At 43.4% G+C, this 18,992-nt stretch overlaps 2 protein-coding genes across 3 annotated transcripts in view; one reads left to right on the top strand and one right to left on the bottom strand.

Moving 5' to 3' along the window:
- Positions 1 to 1,859: 1,859 nt before the first annotated feature.
- On the top strand, positions 1,860 to 10,966 carry GHRH (growth hormone releasing hormone). The gene is made up of 6 exons (XM_048498475.1): positions 1,860 to 1,983; positions 5,586 to 5,686; positions 6,515 to 6,646; positions 7,566 to 7,670; positions 8,684 to 8,815; positions 10,791 to 10,966. The coding sequence occupies exons 2-6, from the start codon at positions 5,607 to 5,609 to the stop codon at positions 10,858 to 10,860; spliced, it is 519 nt and encodes a 172-aa protein (XP_048354432.1). The 5' UTR covers positions 1,860 to 1,983; positions 5,586 to 5,606; the 3' UTR covers positions 10,861 to 10,966.
- A 1,531-nt stretch (positions 10,967 to 12,497) lies between these two features.
- RPN2 (ribophorin II) overlaps positions 12,498 to 18,992 on the bottom strand; it is a 31,680-nt gene continuing 25,185 nt past the window's right edge. The window contains exons 16-18 of one of the 2 annotated variants that reach the window (XM_048497723.1): positions 18,797 to 18,926; positions 15,703 to 15,789; positions 12,498 to 12,821 (exon numbers count right to left, since the gene is read on the bottom strand). In XM_048497723.1, coding sequence (XP_048353680.1) covers positions 15,738 to 15,789; positions 18,797 to 18,926 — 182 coding nt within the window. In that variant the 3' untranslated portion in view covers positions 12,498 to 12,821; positions 15,703 to 15,737. The remainder of the gene's footprint in view (positions 12,822 to 15,702; positions 15,790 to 18,796; positions 18,927 to 18,992) is intronic. The other variant, XM_048497724.1, reaches the window with a different exon arrangement.

The raw sequence follows: 18,992 nt of genomic DNA, 5'->3' as shown, positions 1-18,992 counted from the left end.
CTCTGGGCTGGGAAATGTGCAGACGCTGGACTACCTGGAGTAAAAAGATTGTTAAACAGTGACATCTGTTGGTGAGAGACATGTAATTTCATATAGTCACAAGTACAACTGGTTGGGCTACTGGACATAGTTTTACTTTATCTGAAAAAGTGGCATCTGACTCATGAAAGCTTGGTGGTGACAGAAAGGGCTGTCAAGTCACAGCTGACATATGGCAAGCCTACAGGGTTTTGAAGGCAAAAACCATTCAGAAGTGGTTTGCCATTGCCTGCCTCTGTGTAGCCACTGTGGGGGATGCTTTGGTGGTCTCCCAGGCACATACTAACCAGGGTTGACCCTGTTTAGCTTCAGAGATCTGATGAGATCAGGCTAGCCTGGGCCTTGAAAGCTTCTGCCACTATAATATCCATTAATGCCCACACTGTTTTAATACTAGATATGACTTTAGTGCGGTAAACTGGGTCAAACGGAGCTAGTTTGCATTTTAATACGAGAATAGTAGAAGAGGTCTTTTCCCAGCATACTGCAAGGGTGCTGCTTCGCTGTCCCTGCTCAGCCACAAAACGTGGTCTTGGGTCAGGACTGGGCAGGACTTAACTCTTTCAGGGCAGTCTCACACTAGAAACCACTTCCCAAATATGGGCATTTGTCACACATCACTATTCATCACAGGAATTCCAGATGCCATATCCAGGGCTGGAGACATGTCAAGAACTGGCGGAAAGAGGCCAGACCTTGATAGCTGGATTTTGACCGAGTTAAATAATACATGACGGATACAAAGCTATGCAGCAGCTAATTCCTATTAGATGCTAGTGTGGATATGAGCCAGAGAAACTGCTACGCTCTTGGAATATCTTGCAGCGTATGGGCACCCCATTGCAGAGAAAAGCAGGATATAAATCACTAAATAAATACAATAATTTAAACAGGCAATCTCAGGAGCGTAGAAAATCCTGCATCTCCAGTGGGATGTGAATCTCTTTCAGAACCTTCTGCCACAGATTAATTGACTGATGTAGATATTTATATCCCGCTTTACTTCCCAATGAGGACTAAAGCAGCTTACAACACTGTCCTATGCTCGTCTATTTTGTCCTCACAAAAATTACTCTGTAAGTCAAGCTAGGCTGAGAGAGAGGGGGGGGGGGAGAGAGAGAGAGAGAGAGAGAGAGAGAGAGGATGGCCCACTTTCATCTATTAGCAGAGCAGGCATACAAACTTGGGTTTCCCAGATCGTAATCCAGTAGTCTAGCCACTGTACCCCACTGACCCATTGAATGTGGCAGCTTTACTGATTCTTATGTGCAACTGCAGAAGGCCTTTTCTTTGTCCAGGATACACTGCCCAGGTGTTGCATTTGTCTGCCACTGTTTGCAAAAGACTGAAGCGTGAACTGCTCCCCTGACACCAGCAGGCGTGAGCCACAAAGGCAAAGGAAGGAAGTGCAGATAATCGAGAGGGACAGAATATGCCACAGAGAGAATCCTTTTCACAAAACGGCAGGAAGTGAAATTAATGGTTAATGTTGCCTCCATTGTTGGCTCTCGTGTTTCAAAAATTGCTATTTTTCAGACGTATGTTTATCTAACAAAGCAAATTTGGCCTTTGGTCTGCCTAATTATTAATTATTATTATTATTGTTTGTATGCCAACCACCCTCAGTCGGTTAGCGCAAGCTCTCCACACCTGTCTGCACCCTCATTTGCCAAGCAGGGGAAGCTAAGCATAGTCTTTTGAATGACTGGAAGGTAATTGATCCTCTGACGTTCAAAAGCTTGCAGGTTTTCTGTGGGAGAGAAGGTATAAAAGAGAGGGAAGCAATCCCCACATTAGTGAGAGACCAGTGGCTAATTAGGAGTAACCGGAAAGAGTTCTCTCTGTTTTCCTGGGACACTTGGCAAGAAGCAGGAAAAAAACTGATAGTAAAGACAGGAAGGAAGCAACTGCAACCTTCAGTGGACACTGTTCTTGGAGGGAACTGTAAGTCTGGTGTCATGCATAGAGATTTTTTACTGAATTGCTGCTTCGTGGGGGGAAAATGGGAGTAAATACTTCCCTGACCACATGGGACTTTGTTGACTGGCTAAAAATGCAATATTTTTCTTTGAAAATGAAATTCAGTGGGATTTATTTCTCAGGAAATATGCACTGGATTGGGCTGTTTGTTACAGTCCTACTCATAACTGACCACCAGCAACACAGAATTCTATCATCATAAGGAATCTGGACATCTACTTTGCCCATATACCCAATTTGAGCTTGAGTGTTGTGCATGTGTGTTGTAAATGATCTAAAAAGCCTGCTGTTGGTATTTTATTCTTGTTAAAGAATCCCTGGACACTGATCAGTCATTTATACGACAATGTTAGCTACAAATCCGGATATGGAGGAAAGTGCAAATATATCTGATTTTCTAGGCAGGATGTTGACATTTGGCTCAAGCATCTTTCCACCTGAATGTGTAAATGTTTGGAATGGTCAGGGGACTTCTTTGAGTATACTCATTTCAGGTGCACTAAACTTTGTGTTGCTCTTCCTAACCTGGTGGAATAATTCTTTCTTTCTGAACGTGTTTTGTATGACACATTGTTGGTGAGTTGCTGCAGTTTGGGGATATCTTTAGTGGACACATAGATTCATGGATCTGAGTGAGATTTGCTTTTAATTGAGTATGTTTAGGATTGCTATCGGATTCTGACATGCATGACATACATTTTTTGAAATCTACGTGACTTAAATTCCCTAGCAGATCTCAATTCCACCCTTTTCCTCCAACTTCAAGATAAGCTAGCAAAAGTAAATAAACTTATCTTTTCCTCAGTTATATTATATTATTCTGGAGACAGATTTCAGCAGTGATACTGTGTAACATGGATGATTTTGTCTTTTGGGAGTAAAGATTTTTTTCTCTGCAATTCTTTTTAATTCACCTCTGTACCCCATATCTCTCCCCTTCCTGAAAGACAGAATGAAAATCACATTGGACACTTTAGTTTCAAAAACAAGATAAGACTTTGCAGATCAGTTTTTTTCAAATCAGTTTTGCATGGAGAAAGAACCTTAAAAACCTTCTCTAGAACGTCAGGATGTTGGACACAAACCTTGTTTAACAGGAGAGGCATCAATATTGTAATTATTGGTACTCTTCTTCTACAAAGCTTAGAGTCTCAGTAAAGGGGAAAGCTATAAATCCATTAGACAGACAGACAGACAGACAGACAGACAGACAGACAGACAGACAGACAGACAGACTTCTGTGGGGCTGCCAGAAATCTTCCATCCAGGCACCTACCTGAATCGCACCACCTTAGCTTCACTAGTCTAATAGGAATAGACTGTTCTCATGGACCAACTTCTTAAAGTATGGAATGAATATGAAGGGAAGGAGATAGGTGGGATAGGGAGACGCAGCAGTCCATGATTTTGTAGCACAACTTGTGGTCTTTGTGTGTAAGCAGAATGAGGTGGAGTTGAGGATGGTGGAGTGCTGTGCTGGTATAACAGACTGGACCACTTCAAATTCACATCATGTTTCTCTCCATAAAAGACTCCCTGGAACAAGATGAGAGATGCATTCTCTCTAATACAGTATCTGAGGGGCAGAGGAGAGTCTCTCTCTCTCTCTCTCTCTCTCTCTCTCTCTCTCTCTCTCTCTCTCTGTGTGTGTGTGTGTGTGTGTGTGTGTGTGTGTGTGTGTATGTGAGGAGGGGGCTGCACCACTTAACCCCTCCATTTCCTGCTATAGGGAAAGGCATGCCCCCCCCCCCCAAGTTGTGCCCTTCCCCTTTCTATTCCTGCTTAACTTGAGGACACAGGCAGAGAGCCATTGGATGTGAGCACTTTCTGTCTCCCGCAGCCTCTCACCCCGACCAGCTATCTGGCTGTAGTTCAATCAGGAGTTACTAATCTATGCATGGAATGAGCAGCCAAGTGCCTTGGCGAGATTTTTGATTACAGTCTGACATCTTTAAAACGGAAAAAAAACCATTTACCAATAAAAATATTTATTTAGCAAACACACTCACTAGTCTCTGGAGCACAAGAACACTGGGAAACTATACCAAACCACTACAGGGTAGTACAGAACTAACAATAAAAACATGTGAGGCTGACAGGGTTATACAGTCACTGGACTTACCTTGTCATTCTCTTTCCTGGAATGAATGTAAGTCTTCAGGAACTTTGGAAACGGAGACCGGTCAAAGCAGACTTCATTCCATTTGCTTCCTGTTCCCAGACCATGGCTTGCATGCTTCCAACTGGGTGTCCAGATTTTTAATGTTTCCTTCCCCAGTTGGGTGGGTTTCTTTTAACTTATTATGAAGTTGGGAATGAGTTTCATGTGTACTGCTCTGTACGTATTCCCCAATCAAATTAAAGCACAAACCCCAAATCTTTTTATGACCCTTTACAAGATGTCCAAACAACCATCCATCTTGCCACTTCTGGGCAGGTGAGCAAGCAGATTCTTTATGGAGCATATTTGGTTCCATAAAAGAAATTCATCTTTCTAAGGCTGCCGTCTGAGAAGCTTTATTGTTCTGTTCACAAAGAAAGAGTGTTTTCTCTGAGATCTCAGGGGATCTGCATCTCTTTGTCTGCAACAATAGCGACAACCTAATTCCTTCTAGAACATCAGATGAAAATCCTGCTCACCATTAGATCTGACTGCATCTTTCTAGCTGTGATGAAAGACAACTTGGGGACAGAGCTGGCTCTACCACTATGCAGGATGCAGTTGTTCACCTTGAATATCAATTTTTGAAAGACCATCAAGGACAGAAATATATTAATTATTTAAATAATGATGACTATGACAATTTTTTCTGAGATAGTATTTTTGTGTGTCTTTCAGCAATAGCATGCTTTTCAGAAAGTGCATTTTAGGAAGTAAGTCCCAAATATGCTAGGAATCCTGTATCCTAGGAACTATACATTATTATGGAATTTGCTTTCAAGTAATTATGCAGTGGACTGCAGAGTTCACAACAGGGCTTTGGTTTCTTTCCCTCTAGTTGAAGAGACAAAAGAATCTTCATCCATCTGCTAGTTCCCCTAGTTCAGTGGTGGCGAACCTATGGCACACGTGCCAGAGGGGGCACTCGGAGCCCTCTCTGTGGGCACGCATGCACAGAGTTCATGATGTGAGGGGGCGGGAAGAACTAAAGTGTGATCGTTTACCTGGGAGTAAGCTCGGTTGCTGGTAATGGGGCTTGCTTCTGAGTAAACTCTCGTAGGGTCGTGATTCACTCATTTGAAGCATTGCACAGTTGCTTCACCAAGCTTACTCCCGAATAGTGCGCGCCTCAGAGCCAACTGTTTTTTCTAAACTGAAACCTCAGTATTCAGGTTAAATTGCTGTGTTGGCACTTTGCAATAAATAAGTGGGTTTTGGGTTGCAATTTGGGCACTCGGTCCCAAAAAGGTTCACCATCACTGCCCTAGTTCAAACTAAGAAAAACAACCCTGACTTAGCAGAGCTTGGACTATTGACAAAGCCATCTCTTCCTAGATGATAACAGCTCTAAGGCAGACTTTGATATTCTAATCAATGCTAATCTCCTCTCTCTTTCTTTTAACAGACTATATTAAAAGGGTGAAAAATGCTGGACAGGACTCTTCTCCTCTTGGTACTCCATTTTGTCATGTGCTCTCTGTCTTCTCCTCTCTATCCATCACTCAGGTGGGTGGTCCCTCACACACACACACCCCCACGCACTTTCTTCCTAGCCTAAATGTTGCTTCAGGCTTTCCATTTCTCAGCCTGTATGAAAATCCAGGTGGGTTTCTTGAAACAGTCTTGTTCTTCATAAGGAATGTGTTCTTGAGATCTGCACTGGTTTTTATTCCATAAATTTGTTTACAATATATAGGTGAAATAAAGGCAACCAGCAAGCCATCATGGTGTGTAGTGTGTTGGACTAGGAGCTGGGTGACTCAGGTTTGAATCCCCACTCTTGCCAAGGAAGCTCCCTGGGTGTCTTTTTGCCACCCTCACACTCAGCCTATTTATTTAGAATACCTATATGCCTCCTCTCTGGAAACTCTGCTTAAGGCAGCTTATGAAGTAAAACCTGGTAAAAAAAGGAAAAATTATTAAATGTTTCAAACTAGATACAACTAAAGAAGTCTCTGCTTTGTCACGAAAGGAAGAAAAAGAGAGTGACTTTATATCCTGCTTTTCTCTCCTGTAAGGAGACTCAAAGCAGCTTACAAACTTGTTCCCTTTCCCTCCCCACAACAGTCACCTTGTGAGGTATGGGGCGTGGGGAGCTGAGAGAGTTCTGAGAGAACTGTGACTAGCTCAAGGTCACTCAGAAGGTGTCATGTGGAGGATGGGGAATTGAACCTGGTTCTCCAGGTTAGAGTCCTTTGCTCTTAACTACTACTGGCTGTCTGTAGACATATAAGAGTCTCTAGTATTTGTCTTCTCATTCATGCATATGGAACAAGAAAGCACATGTTTGTGTTGTGAGTATTTTCGCTACTATTTTTCCCTGCTTGTCTTTAGGTATACTCCACTGCCCATCTCAGGCAAGGCAGTGAGCTTTCAACTCCAGGAAAGTGCACCAGAGCAAGGCCACAATCTCTCAGTGGAAGAACAGGAGGAGCAGAACTTCCTCACTGACCCAGCTGAGGAAAGGTGGGTCTGTTTGTTCCCTCAATCTAGCCCTCTATTTGCAAAGCAGCAGCAGCACACCAAGGAGAGCTCATGACATCATCCACTGGATTGTTTATTCTTTAAGGAAAAAACACTGAAGAAATCAGAGTATGACATTGTCACCTGAAAAAAATAGCCAGTGGTACAATGGGCTTGCCAGCCCAGAACAGCACTGGGGGTGGGGCGGGTGGCTACCTCAGCCAGCAACCCCACATCAGACTCACTAGCCCAGATCAACACCAGGGGTGTGGTTGCCTCACCTGATAAACTTGCAGTGATAAACTTACAGCTGATAAACTTGCATCGTTAGCCCAAGATTGGCACTGGGGTGGGGGGTGGTTCTCCCGGGCAGCTCGGAGAGGGGTGCGTGCCTGGACTGGCCAGCCCACAACAGGCTCACCAGGCCTGATTGGAAGGGAAGCTTTTGGGCTTGGCATGTCAAAAACTTGGAAAAGGCCTAACTTAACTCTGCCAGCGTGTCACCCTGCCCCTCCCGAAACAAACAATTCTTTACATATTCATTTATTTTTAAAAATACAGTCCAATCATGTGAGTGCTATGTATTATATAAAGAAAGTGAAATAATTGCTAAAATGAAATATGAGTAATACAAACTCAGTTGCCAGGTATTGATGATTGCTGGCATGACCCCCAAAATGTTGTGGTGTGTCACCTTTGACGTACGTGTCGTAGGTTTGCCATCATGGTCCTAGAGTGATGTCACATCGTTTCCAACTGAAAAGTGATGATGCAACATCACTTAACATTGTTTTCTTCTCCATTGAAGCAGGAGACCTGGTCTCCTTATGCTCCTTCCATTAAAATGGTTGATGTAGTTGTTGGAGGTCCCATGGGTGCAGGGAAAAACTGCACCAGGGTGAATTTGCCCATGTGTTGTTAGGATGCAGCGTCATGCAGATGCCATATTTACCAACAATTTCCGGAAAGTCCAGGGCAAGATTTCAGCTCGGAAGGCCTTACAGGCAATTTTTGGCAAGAGATATGGGTAAGTAGAGCTTTATCATAATTTCCATTATTTTGATAGCCCCTACTTTTACTGCAGGTCTGTCATGTGGGCCCTTGGGAAACAGAAATATCACACCCCTCTCACATTTATCACAATTATTGTCCCATCTCTGGGGACAGGAAGCAGATGACCTTCATGGGATGAAGCGTCAGCAATAGTTAATGCCGTTATGGAATAACATTAGAACTGCAGATGGAAGAAATATCTTCTTTAGGTGTGTCCAGTCAAGACATTTGAAACTATTGCCGGAATAAGGGCGGATTCAAAAGTGCAAAAAAAGTTTTAGCCCATTTTGATATACTGCAAGACTGCTATGATACGGGAGATTTGGGTTCAGATCCCTGCTGGAGAAATGCAGCTTACTGAATGACCATGGCCCAGTTATACTCTGGAAGCCCCACCAGGCTCACCAGGTTGTTAAAGGGAAGGGTTAGGACCGCTCCTGTCCCTGTGTGTCATTCTCAGCCCCTTGAGAGGAAAGGGCGGAATATATGATGAATGCATGAAAATGCTAGTTTTCCATGTGAAGGGAGAGCTTTCAAAGGAAAAAAAACACAAAGAGGAAATATTTAAATTGTCATTTGGAAGAGGCAGTCCAAGAAGAGGTTATCATGTACTGTTTTCTGTACTTTTTAACAGGATGACAGTGCACGTTTTATGTCCCCCTCCATTTCAGCCTGTTATTGAAATAACTAGGGCACACTGTTCCATTCTTATAGAAATTTAACATGTCCTAATCCACAGCGAGCTTCTTTCACATCTTTCAGTTCATCAATGACATTTGCATCTTTGCCCTTCCTTCAAGAAGCTGCTGAGAGTTGCAAGAGGCACCCCCCCCCCCATTTCTTTACAACAACCCTTTGGGAACGTTAGGCTGAGAGTGACTTGCACCTAGGTCATCTTGAAAGACTCATGACTGAGCAGGGACTTGAACCCGGTCTCTTTGATACAGGCTGATCCTCTACATCACACTGGTTTCCTTTACTTTGCAGCGAAGGCCGCACCGGAGATGTGGAGCATGAATTCTTGACCAGACGCCAGTCTGACAGCATCCTTATGGACAGTGGCTACCACCAGCAGATGGTCCTGAGGAATTTTCTGGGAGCCATGTTGCAGAATGAAAGGTCAGTAAGGGGAACTGCACACACAGATCACATACATTACCATTTTAGATATACACCTAAAATACAAAGCTTGAACACAGTAAAGATGTATCATACAACTTAACTATGATGGCCTATAGCAGGAATCTTCAAACTATGGCCCTCCAGATGTTCATGGACTACAATTCTCATCAGCCCCTGCCAGCATGGCCAAGTGGTAGGGCTCATGGGAATTGTAGTCTATGAACATCTGGAGGGCCATAGTTTGAAGACCCCTGGTCTATAGGTTCCTATTAAGTATATGCTTTAATGCAAACTTTATATAACACATAAAAATGGTCTTGTCTTTATAACTGCCTCCCCAAGAGATTCTGAGCAGGAGAAACTGTCCCTAAGGCCGTTTCCGGAAGCGGCTGGGTCGGCGCATTTCGGTCCCAGAAAGAGCCAGGACGCCGGGGGCGGGGTAAGTGCCGGGAGGGCCGGGGGCGAGGTAAGTGCAGGGAGGGAGTGGGGGGGAAGCGCACGGCAGCGGCTTCCAGCCGGCGTTTCCACAACAAGCGCATTGTGGAAACGCCGGCTTTGGGCCGGGCGGGCGGCGCGGCTGCGAAGCAGCTGCGTTCCCTGTGCGAATGGCGGCCTGGGGATGGCGTTTTTGCTGTCCCCAGGCCGCCATTAAACGCCTGTGTGGAAACGGCCTATGTGTTCGTCAAAGTTTCTCCAACCAATTTAATAAAGGCACCAGCCACTTCAGTTCTGGCTGACTGCATCAGAATGATTTGTCATTTTAAAACAACACTATCCCCATGAAAAATACTCAAGGCTGCTCATAAAAGATAAAATTGACAAATACAATCCAAGCATAAACCACCTAGGAACATCCTGATTGCTGTTAGGTCCCCAAGATCAGATTAGGTTGGCAGTAAGCTGGCAGTTCACAACCCTCTGAGGACCAGAAATGGTTGCCAGGAAACCAGAAAAAGCCACATTAAGCTGGTCTTCTGGATGGCTCCACCATTCTGGCACTGTTACTGTTGTTGCTGAAAATACACCTCTCCACAGCAGCAGAAGGGAGATTAGGAAATACCTTCCCCATTCACAATTCTGGCTGTCTTGCCCCCTGCTGCAGTTTCCCTCGCTGGCTCAGCTCTGAGCCAGTTAAACACACTGAAGCCATCAAGCATTTATGTAATTATTTGGTTTAGAGCCCATTCTAAAAAACAGCTTATATTTTATAAGACAATATTATTTCTCTCCCCCACCAGTATAGTAGCCAGTGGTCAGTTTGCATGTATTGCACATGCTAAATACATGTATTGCCCATCTGAATAACAGAGCAAGTGCATATGTTGAGAGGACAATTAATGCACTCTTCTGTTATGCCCAGGTCACTTGGATATTTCTGCTCTAATATGGTTAGCATCCTATGCATAGCACTTCCTTCTGGATCTCTTACATGGTCGTCTACAACTTCTCGGTCTTTTCCCCCCTCATGGGTTGTATTCCTTCATCTGTCAGTCAGCATTTGAAGTCATTTCATTTATAGTGTTACTCTTAAGTTTAACATTTTCTTGGATTCACAAGCTCTCCTTTCTTTTCCTCTCCAACGTAAGGCCTGGACCACCTTAGAAGTCAGTGAACACAGGGAAGCAGTTTCCCTGTTTTTCAACAGAAGCTTCAGGAGATAATACCCTCGTAAGCTTTCCTTCCTCCAAGCATGGCATTTAGGTTTCTCTCCATCCCACCCCATTTTATCCTTATAACAATCTTGTGATGTAGATGAGGCTCAATGACCGGCCGTTAGGCATCTGGTGGACATCATGGCTGTGTAAGGAATGGAACCTGAGTCTCACCAGCCTTAGGGCTAATACTATGCAACTATGATATCGCACTGACTGTATCCATTACAAAACCTATGAGGATCCAACCCCTCTCATTCTTCTGAAGAAGAAGCAGAGATTTGTAACTATTGCTTGTTCTCTTTCTTTCCCTGCTACAGGTCTCACGATGTCAACAGTGATCATTTAGAGAATTTTATTACTGTCCTGACAAAGCTCATGGAATTGTAAATAACCTTCCCTTCTTCCCGTCTTGTCCTGGTCAGTACCATTCTCCGAGTGTCTTTTTTTTTGGCAGTTCTTCCTGCTTTGCAAGCAGCGTGGTGAAATAAACTGTCATCTTACTACACATATTATGACTGGAATGCCCTTTCCTTCCACTGAAAGGTACCATAAAGAAAGAAAAACAAAATCAGTCTTATGCTGCCCATATATATAAAATCAGATTGCTGAACGTTGCAATGGTTATATAACCCCATTTCAGACGGAAAAGAATGATTCGTGATGAATACGAAATCTCCCAAATGGTGGTTGTTGTTTTTTTAGTGGAATGATGCTGCATAAGTCAGAGGAGCGTGTTAACAACTAGAAAAATACCCAAATGTTATTATATTTTTCTACAGTTTCAAAACTCTCCACCTCCAATTTCATTTTCTCCAAGGAATATCAGATTGAAGAACATCAGACTGCCCAGGCCAGGATCTTGGTCACCTAATGCTAAACTTCGAACACTTCTATCACACTCGACCATCCAAAGCAGTGGTATCAAACTAATTTGTTACATGGGCTGGATAGGACATAAATGAGACTTGGATGGGCGGGGCCTGGCAGGGGGATGACTGCCTGAACTCACACAGTAGACCCTTCCCCCCACCCCCAGCCCAACTCAGCCACATTTATGTCCTATCCGGCTTTTGTAACAAATAAGTTCAATACTCCTGATCTAAGGTGGGGGATATACTTGGCCAAGTTAGCACCTGGGCTTCTGCGAATTAAAAAATAGTTCACCTTTGGGTTTAACGGGAAGTGTCTGTCTAGCTTCCAAGTTCAGCACTATGGACAGCTTTCTATCCTGGATTGTTGAAACTGAGTGACCCTGCTAGTTACTTATGTGAAGGAAAAGGACACACCCAAAACAATCATGGGAGAATAACTGAAGTCATATCTAAAATGGTGGAAGTCAGATGCCTGGCCCCTCAGGCCTAGAAGAATGAGGAGGCTAAATGGCCTGAATCACTTCAGAATGATAATGGTGGGGAATAGATTAATGACTCTCATGCATGTAAAAAATCCCAGCAAATAAAAACAACAATACAGAAGAAAGGTTCTAGCGAGGCACTTCATACAATGTTAAAATTTTCCCCATGCAGGGAATGTCTGATACCTGAAATATATGGCAACTGCCTCGTACTGCGATCTATCAAGGTAGGTCTTTTCTAAGATTGGCAGGGGCTCTCCAGAGTTTCTGGTAGAAGTCTTTTGCATCACTTAATACTGGACCCTTTTAACTGGAGATGATGGGGACTGAACCTGTCACTGAGCTATGGGCCCTCCTTTGGTCCTTCCTCCTGCACAGCCGGGCCTACTGCAATGCTCGGGGCTCTAACCCAGGGAGGTCCTGTAGGCAAATGCAAAGAATAAGGGTGTGCTCACTTCTTTTCTAGCAGCAGTTTCCCAGGCTGCCATGTAAACCACTTGAGAAAGTCCAAGTTACTCCTGCTTCAGATCTCTCCCTGTCACCCCAAGTTGCATATCAAACAGGATGGATACTGCAGCTGTACAAACACTGAATTCAGAGGCAAAAGTACAGGTTTTCACTTTGGAACAGACGGAGCGACTGCAAAAACAATCACCGACAACAGCTTGACTCCTCTTTTCCTCTCATCATCTTTATTCCACAAAAAGAGGCAGGCAGAGCCCATCAGTAAAAAAAAAAATACTCTGGCGGCAGACAAGATGCTATTGCCGTAACTCAAAGTGATTGGACATTCACTAACCATGAGATGTAGGAAAACATTTTTTTAAAAAAACTTTCCATTAGGAAAACCCAAAACAACCATCTTTTTCAATATTACAGGCAATACTTTTCCACATGGCAGTTTCTGGTCTTCAAACTCTTCTTGGACTCTTCTGCCTTGCAGCTCATACTGGTTCTCTTTCAGTTCTTCCCTTTCTTCTGATATTAGTGTGTTCTGGAAGGAGACAAAGAAATGCCTCTGGTGTTAAATTTAGGACACAGAAGAGCAGCTGTTCCTGTATTAAACATATATCCCTCCTGGGAGGGACAAACCAATATATTGCAATACTGTGATATAAAGTCTGGCTTGTGGCTGGCCAAACTTGGAGATCACAAAGAACATGAACTAAAATCATGTCTCCAAGTCAACACTTGAAAGAAAACAGACAGTGCAGTTCTGTGAAAAGCTAGGTTCACTTGTCTATGGGAATATGGAGAAAGTTGGCACAGCACTGGGCAGTTAAAACTTAGAATGCTATACTCAATTAAGGACATGAGGCAAAACTTTAAGGGTTTTTTTCACTGTGGAAAAGCACATTAATATACAGGGCAATCTGAAGAACACTTTCATTGGAGTAAGTCTTATTGGACAGACCTGAGTCGGATTCTGAGTGGACCTGCTTAGGATGGCAGATGGCCACTAACCTGGATAGCTTTAAAAAGGGCTTGGACAGATTTATGGAGAAGTCCATCTATGGTTAACATCAGCAGCAGCAACAGCAGAAGGCCATTGCTTTCACATCCTGCTTGTGAGCTCCCCAAGGCACCTGGTGGGCCACTGTGAGTAACAGAGTGCTGGACTAGATGGACTCTGGTCTGATCCAGCAGGTCTTTCTTATGTTCTTATGGTCTCTAGGTTCAGAGGGTTAAAACAGATGAGCAACATTTGACTCAAAAGGGCGGTTTTGTGTTTGGCTAAGACAGTGAGGATTTAAGCACCTGGGACCCAACATTCAAGAGCCCAGCGTCATCAGACAACTAAAATATAAATGAAACGAATACACACTCTTGTTGCACTGCACCTTTTCTGGCAAAGGAAAAGGCCAAGCAAATGTTTCTTTTAAACCATGTCCTTAGAGCAAAGTCTACATGAAGCAGTTACTGTTTTTCACCTATTTTATCACATGGGGATCCCTGTCACCTGAAAACTTAACATCTTTCCCTTGGCAACAGAAGGCCTTTGTGCTAGTTGTATCTAAAATAACAATAATTAAAGTAACACATCATACATGATGCTCCAAGAGTACGCTAGGTGATTCACATGCATTCTAAATAATCCTATTCCTCCCTTAGCTCTCTCCCTCAAAAATTCCACCTCATTAAAAACAAGCAAACCACTAAGTCATTAAAATGGGACGAGAAATTAATTTTGACTGCAGAACATAGATTTCTGTGGTGAAGAATTTGCAGTTGTGTTGAGCTGAGGAAACCCAGCATTGAGGGACTACAGCTGGGGGCTGCGTGTCAGAGCAGACCCTCAGAGGTCTGAGGGGCATTTAGCTGTTGCGTGCTCTGCAAAGGTTCAGGCAGCTCTGACCTCTTCTCAGGCTTGCCGAGTCCCTCTTCACAAACTAGAATGGAATAGCAATGTGTAAGAAACAACCATGTTAACCATGTACACAAATTCAGGCAATGGGTTGGGCAGTTGAATGGAGAAGATTATCCCAGTGTTGGAGCTGGTTCCCCTTTCAGCATCTGGATGATCATGAATTGCAGAACAACTAGGTTCAAATCATGTCCTTGAACCTAAAGATTTCTTTCGTTAATTAGGACTTAAAATCCCTCTGCTCACAGAAAGGTATTTCTAGACCTGGCAGCAAAATCCTGTGCCAAGACTCTCCACTTTTCAAGCCCCCAGCTTCTTCAATGTAAATAATCATGCAACATTCCTTATTCCTGCAAAGTTAACGGAATCATTCTGACTGGAGGGGGGAGGCAAAACAGCAGAGGGAGGCACAGGCAGGCACAGCAGTTGTGGAAACCCCCCCACCGAGGATTACATATCATATGAATGGAAGAAAACCCAAGGGCTGCCAATAATTTCTCTGCAAAAAAAGAACCGCAATTCCTCTCCAGAGAGTGCAATTGTACAGTTCTTTTCAAAATGAGAACAGGCTACAAAAACTGGGAGCAGAAATGGCCAGACTTTGTCCAGCAAAATGTGGAACTGGAAAAGTTACTCTCAAATCAATTCAGAAGCAATTTGGTTCTGCTGTCTTGAGTTCTGATGCTGTATTGGGTTTCGAAGGACTGTTGTTTGCAGAACACTTGGCTTTAAACCCTCGTAACGCAATCAATCTGGCTAGTTAAGGCCAGCTCTTCAGCCAGTCCCGGCCCTTCCCAACGCACCCAGTTAGCAACCAGACATAAGAACCACCAAGCCAAGATTAAGGCTTTCATGGTGTTCTCCTCAACTCACCACTCTGAAGCACATGCAAAACAAACTGCTGAGTGTTACTTTCGCTTAGTATGCAGCAGAGCTGCAATTTTTAATTGGCTAATCAAATCAACTAGTACATTAGGCTGATCAGTGGGGCTGGGAACGCAAGACATTCCCCTACTTTTGAAGGCTATTTTTATTCTAGTATGTGCATAACTGGAATGAGAAAGAAAATATTAAAGGCGACCTTTTCTGGTCAGTGATGAGTGACTACTGTCTTTGTTTATTCAACTGCAAGTTCTCACACATATCTTTCAAGGCACTTGACAATATGCAGATCTATTTCTGATTGATCCACTAAAAGGCAGAGGAATGAAACAAGCAGTCATGCTGTGACTGGCCAACAGCCCTAGGAAGCAAAGATGCATGTGGAGCTTTCCATTAATACATTACACAGGCTTGGAACATAATGAAGGCATCATGGAGGCAGTTTTGAGTTATAAGACAACATCTCACTGGCTATAATACGAGCCATGTAGCCTTTGCCAGGTTCTATACCCAGCAGATTGAAAGTGGCTTCAAGCTAGGATTTCTTTTGGCCCTGTAGGAGATGAATGATAAGCATGAAATGAAGCATCCAGCATGCCCAGGGAAGGCAACATCTAAAGACCCTTACTTCTAGGAAGAGCTGGTCACTAGCAAAAACCCCTTTTACCGCAGCGTTCTATATTTTGCCAACCTACTGCTCTGTTCTGCAGCGATCCTGCCAAAAGGAGAGAGGGATAAAAGTTCAGAGAGGACAGTGAGGTGGAGAGCAATGCTGCTCCAGGAACGGACAACATATAGAACAGAAACATGCAAAGAGCAAACCTGGGCATTCTAGAAACTCTTATTGAGATACAGGTGAGCATCAAGGGCTGCCAGTCTTCCAAATGACATTCACTGAAAATGTATGCCAATGGGCAACTTGGATTTGAGGCCACTGGCTTGGGCAATGCTGGTGATGGCAAAGCCATACCAGTAGTAATTTTACAAAGGAGCTCCTTTAAGTATTTCATTAGAAGAAAATGGGCTGTTCTTATTTTGAGCTTTGAATAACAACTTCAACGAATCAACTGATAGTTGCCAAAAATGTTTTAGTTATCTGTTTATGCTACTAAAAGCACTGGTAGAACTGAAATAGTAACTCAGGCCTGCATCTCAACCACCTGGAGGACAGTGGAACTTGCATTGAAACAGTGGTTGCTTTCTGTGCAGCAAGCAATTTTGTCTCTGTTAGCTTGTTAAGAGATTGATCTCCATCTTACGGTCTGCTTCTATGCCACCTCAAGTCATTAAAAGGATGCCTAGTGGCAGTACAGAAGCCAACCTAGAAGAAGGAGGGTTTGGATTTATACCTCACCTTTCTCTCCTGTAAGGAGCCTCAAGGTGGCTTACAAACTCCTTTCCCTTCCACTCCCCACAACAGACACCTTGTAAGGTGGGTGGGGTTGAGAGAGTTCCGAAGAACTGTGACTAGCCCAAGGTCACCCAGCAGGAATGTAGGAGTGCAGAAACACATCTACATGGTAAAGGGAAAGCACAAAAGAGCTGCTGCAGTCAACAGCTTTCTAGCAAGTTCTTACTGCATCAATACAGTATCTATAACATAACAAGCAGTCCTTCACGGACGTCTCTTGCTGGTTTCCTATATTAAGAAATGCAGAGAGCTTATAGGGCACAGTATCAGTTCCTGGCTTATTTCTACTACCTCTGAAAAAGAACACACAGATGTACAGAATTAGAGGCAGAAAATGCCACCCTAAGAGCAGTGAAGGGCTGCTGTCCATGGTACAATTTTTAGTGCTAAACTTCATCTTGTAGTGATTCCCTGGACTAAATGCAGGGGATGGGTGGATTCTTCAGCTCTGGACTGATTACAAACTGGTCCATCTTTAATCCAGAGGGATTGTTCTGACAACCGTGTACCAAATTTCACAGAACTCTGAGGAGCAGGACAAAAAGACCAAAGAGAGAATGCTCCTCCGCATCCCCCTGTAGACAGACAAACAAAAAACCTGTCCCACAGGCATTCACGTCTGCAGCTCCTAGTACTGGGGATCTGAAAAACAGTACATCTGTGTATTGCAGCAACTAAAATAGACTCCTTTTCGCCAAAAAGACTTGGAAATACCACAGATGAAACATGCAAAGGGCTAATTTGGAACAGGCTTCAATTTATGTTTGTTTCTGTATTACAAAAGAGCACAATTAGGGTACTTCTGTAAACCAGAAAGAAACAAATGAAAAAAAGAGAAGACCCTTCAAAATTAATGTTTTGTATGCCAAAAAAAAAAAGCAAGCTAAAAGATAAGTTTCAGCACACAAAAGGGTTTCTTTCTCTTTTGGGAAACAATAGTGTGAATTTTCTGAGAGCCCTGAAAGCTGGTCTTGTAGATATTCCCCCTGGGAAACAACCTGAAAAACAGTCCAAGGGAGTGTGAGTGGGGCAGGGGGAGACCATGATTCGATGGCAAAATCTACCCCCACAGGATTTTGCTAGAATCCCTACTAAAGTGAATGAATGGTGGCAGTAGCTTACAGCTGTCTGAAAAGGATTTATTCATGTTTCATTAAAGCAGTGACTTCACTGCAGAGAACCTTGTCCAGAAAGATATATGCTGATTTGCAGGTTATATATGAACCATAGAATCTTGGCTCACCCGTTTGACACTTAACTACCATGTGTATGAAATGTGTCACCATGAAAGTGATTTCTACCTGAAAATCATTCTATGGGAAGCAGAACTGTTGTGACTGGAGTCCCATGCTACAAAAATGTTAAATGGGGTCCAGTATCAATTGATCCAGCAAATGCATCAGAGGCTATGCCGAGTGCCACAGATGTTACAAGGACAGGCTGTCTCAGCTAAAAGAAAACAAGACATGATTGCTGGGAGCTAGGAAACACAGGGGATGTTGGCACGCTTTGTTATTAACGTGCCTTCAATTGGTCATCTACAAGTAAGTGAAAAGATAGGGGAAACTCTACAAAAAAAATGAAGAGAGCCTTAAAATACCATGACAGATTCGGTCTAATTCTGAGAAGTTCAAATTTTTCTACCATCAGTGAGAACCGGACTGGTAAGGCACAGTTGGGGGTGAGGTGGGGGGAATGGAACTTTAATACCATGTAAAACTACCTTAAAGCAATATATTGTCGAAGGCTTTCATGGCCAGATTCAACTGGCTGTTGTGGGTTTTCCGGATTGTGTGGCCATGGTCTGGAAAACCCACAACCACCAGTATATTAAAGCAGTTTTTCTCAAGCTGTGCCCTTATGGTCTCCCACACTAAATGCATCGATCCTGTAGCACTTAGTAACATTTCCAAATAACACTTTTGCTGTTGGGATTTTCTGAGAGGGAGTTCACAAATTCCTTTGTAAGTGCCCATAAAGAAACCCAAACAGCTCGCCAGGAGAGGAAAGGTTCAAACCTGAACTGCTTGTTGGATTGTCAAGCAGTGAAGCGACAGCTTTAGAACAGTTCTGTATGCAGTTAGTGTAAAATAAATCTCATGCAATTTATTGCCTGATCTCCCTGTGGCATGAGTTAAAAGCCCCTCCATTAATTATCTTAAGAAACCTCCTATTTAAGAGGAGATTCACTGAAAGAATCTAGAAAGGACAACGAGTTGTTAGTCACTAGACCATTTCCTATTATCCCAAGCAGGGAGTTTGAGCGGCCACTCCCAGCCTGCTCCCTTTCGGCAAAGATCTTTCCTCTTACCTTTTCACTGCTTTATGTGCCAGCATTCTGTTGCCTGCTAGGAAGGTGATACTGCCCAGGATGGCAAGGTACTTCATGGTTTGGAACATGTTGAGCTGAGTCCAGTAGACATACATGAGCCCCAACATTGCTGCAAAGAAATATCAAGTCATGGCTGATAAGATTTTGTTTGAAAAGGCAGAAGAGAGTTAAATTC

This window comes from Sphaerodactylus townsendi, linkage group LG05 (genome assembly GCF_021028975.2).
Source record: "Sphaerodactylus townsendi isolate TG3544 linkage group LG05, MPM_Stown_v2.3, whole genome shotgun sequence".
NCBI lineage: Eukaryota > Metazoa > Chordata > Lepidosauria > Squamata > Sphaerodactylidae > Sphaerodactylus > Sphaerodactylus townsendi.
This window is presented reverse-complemented; position numbering and strand designations above follow the sequence as displayed.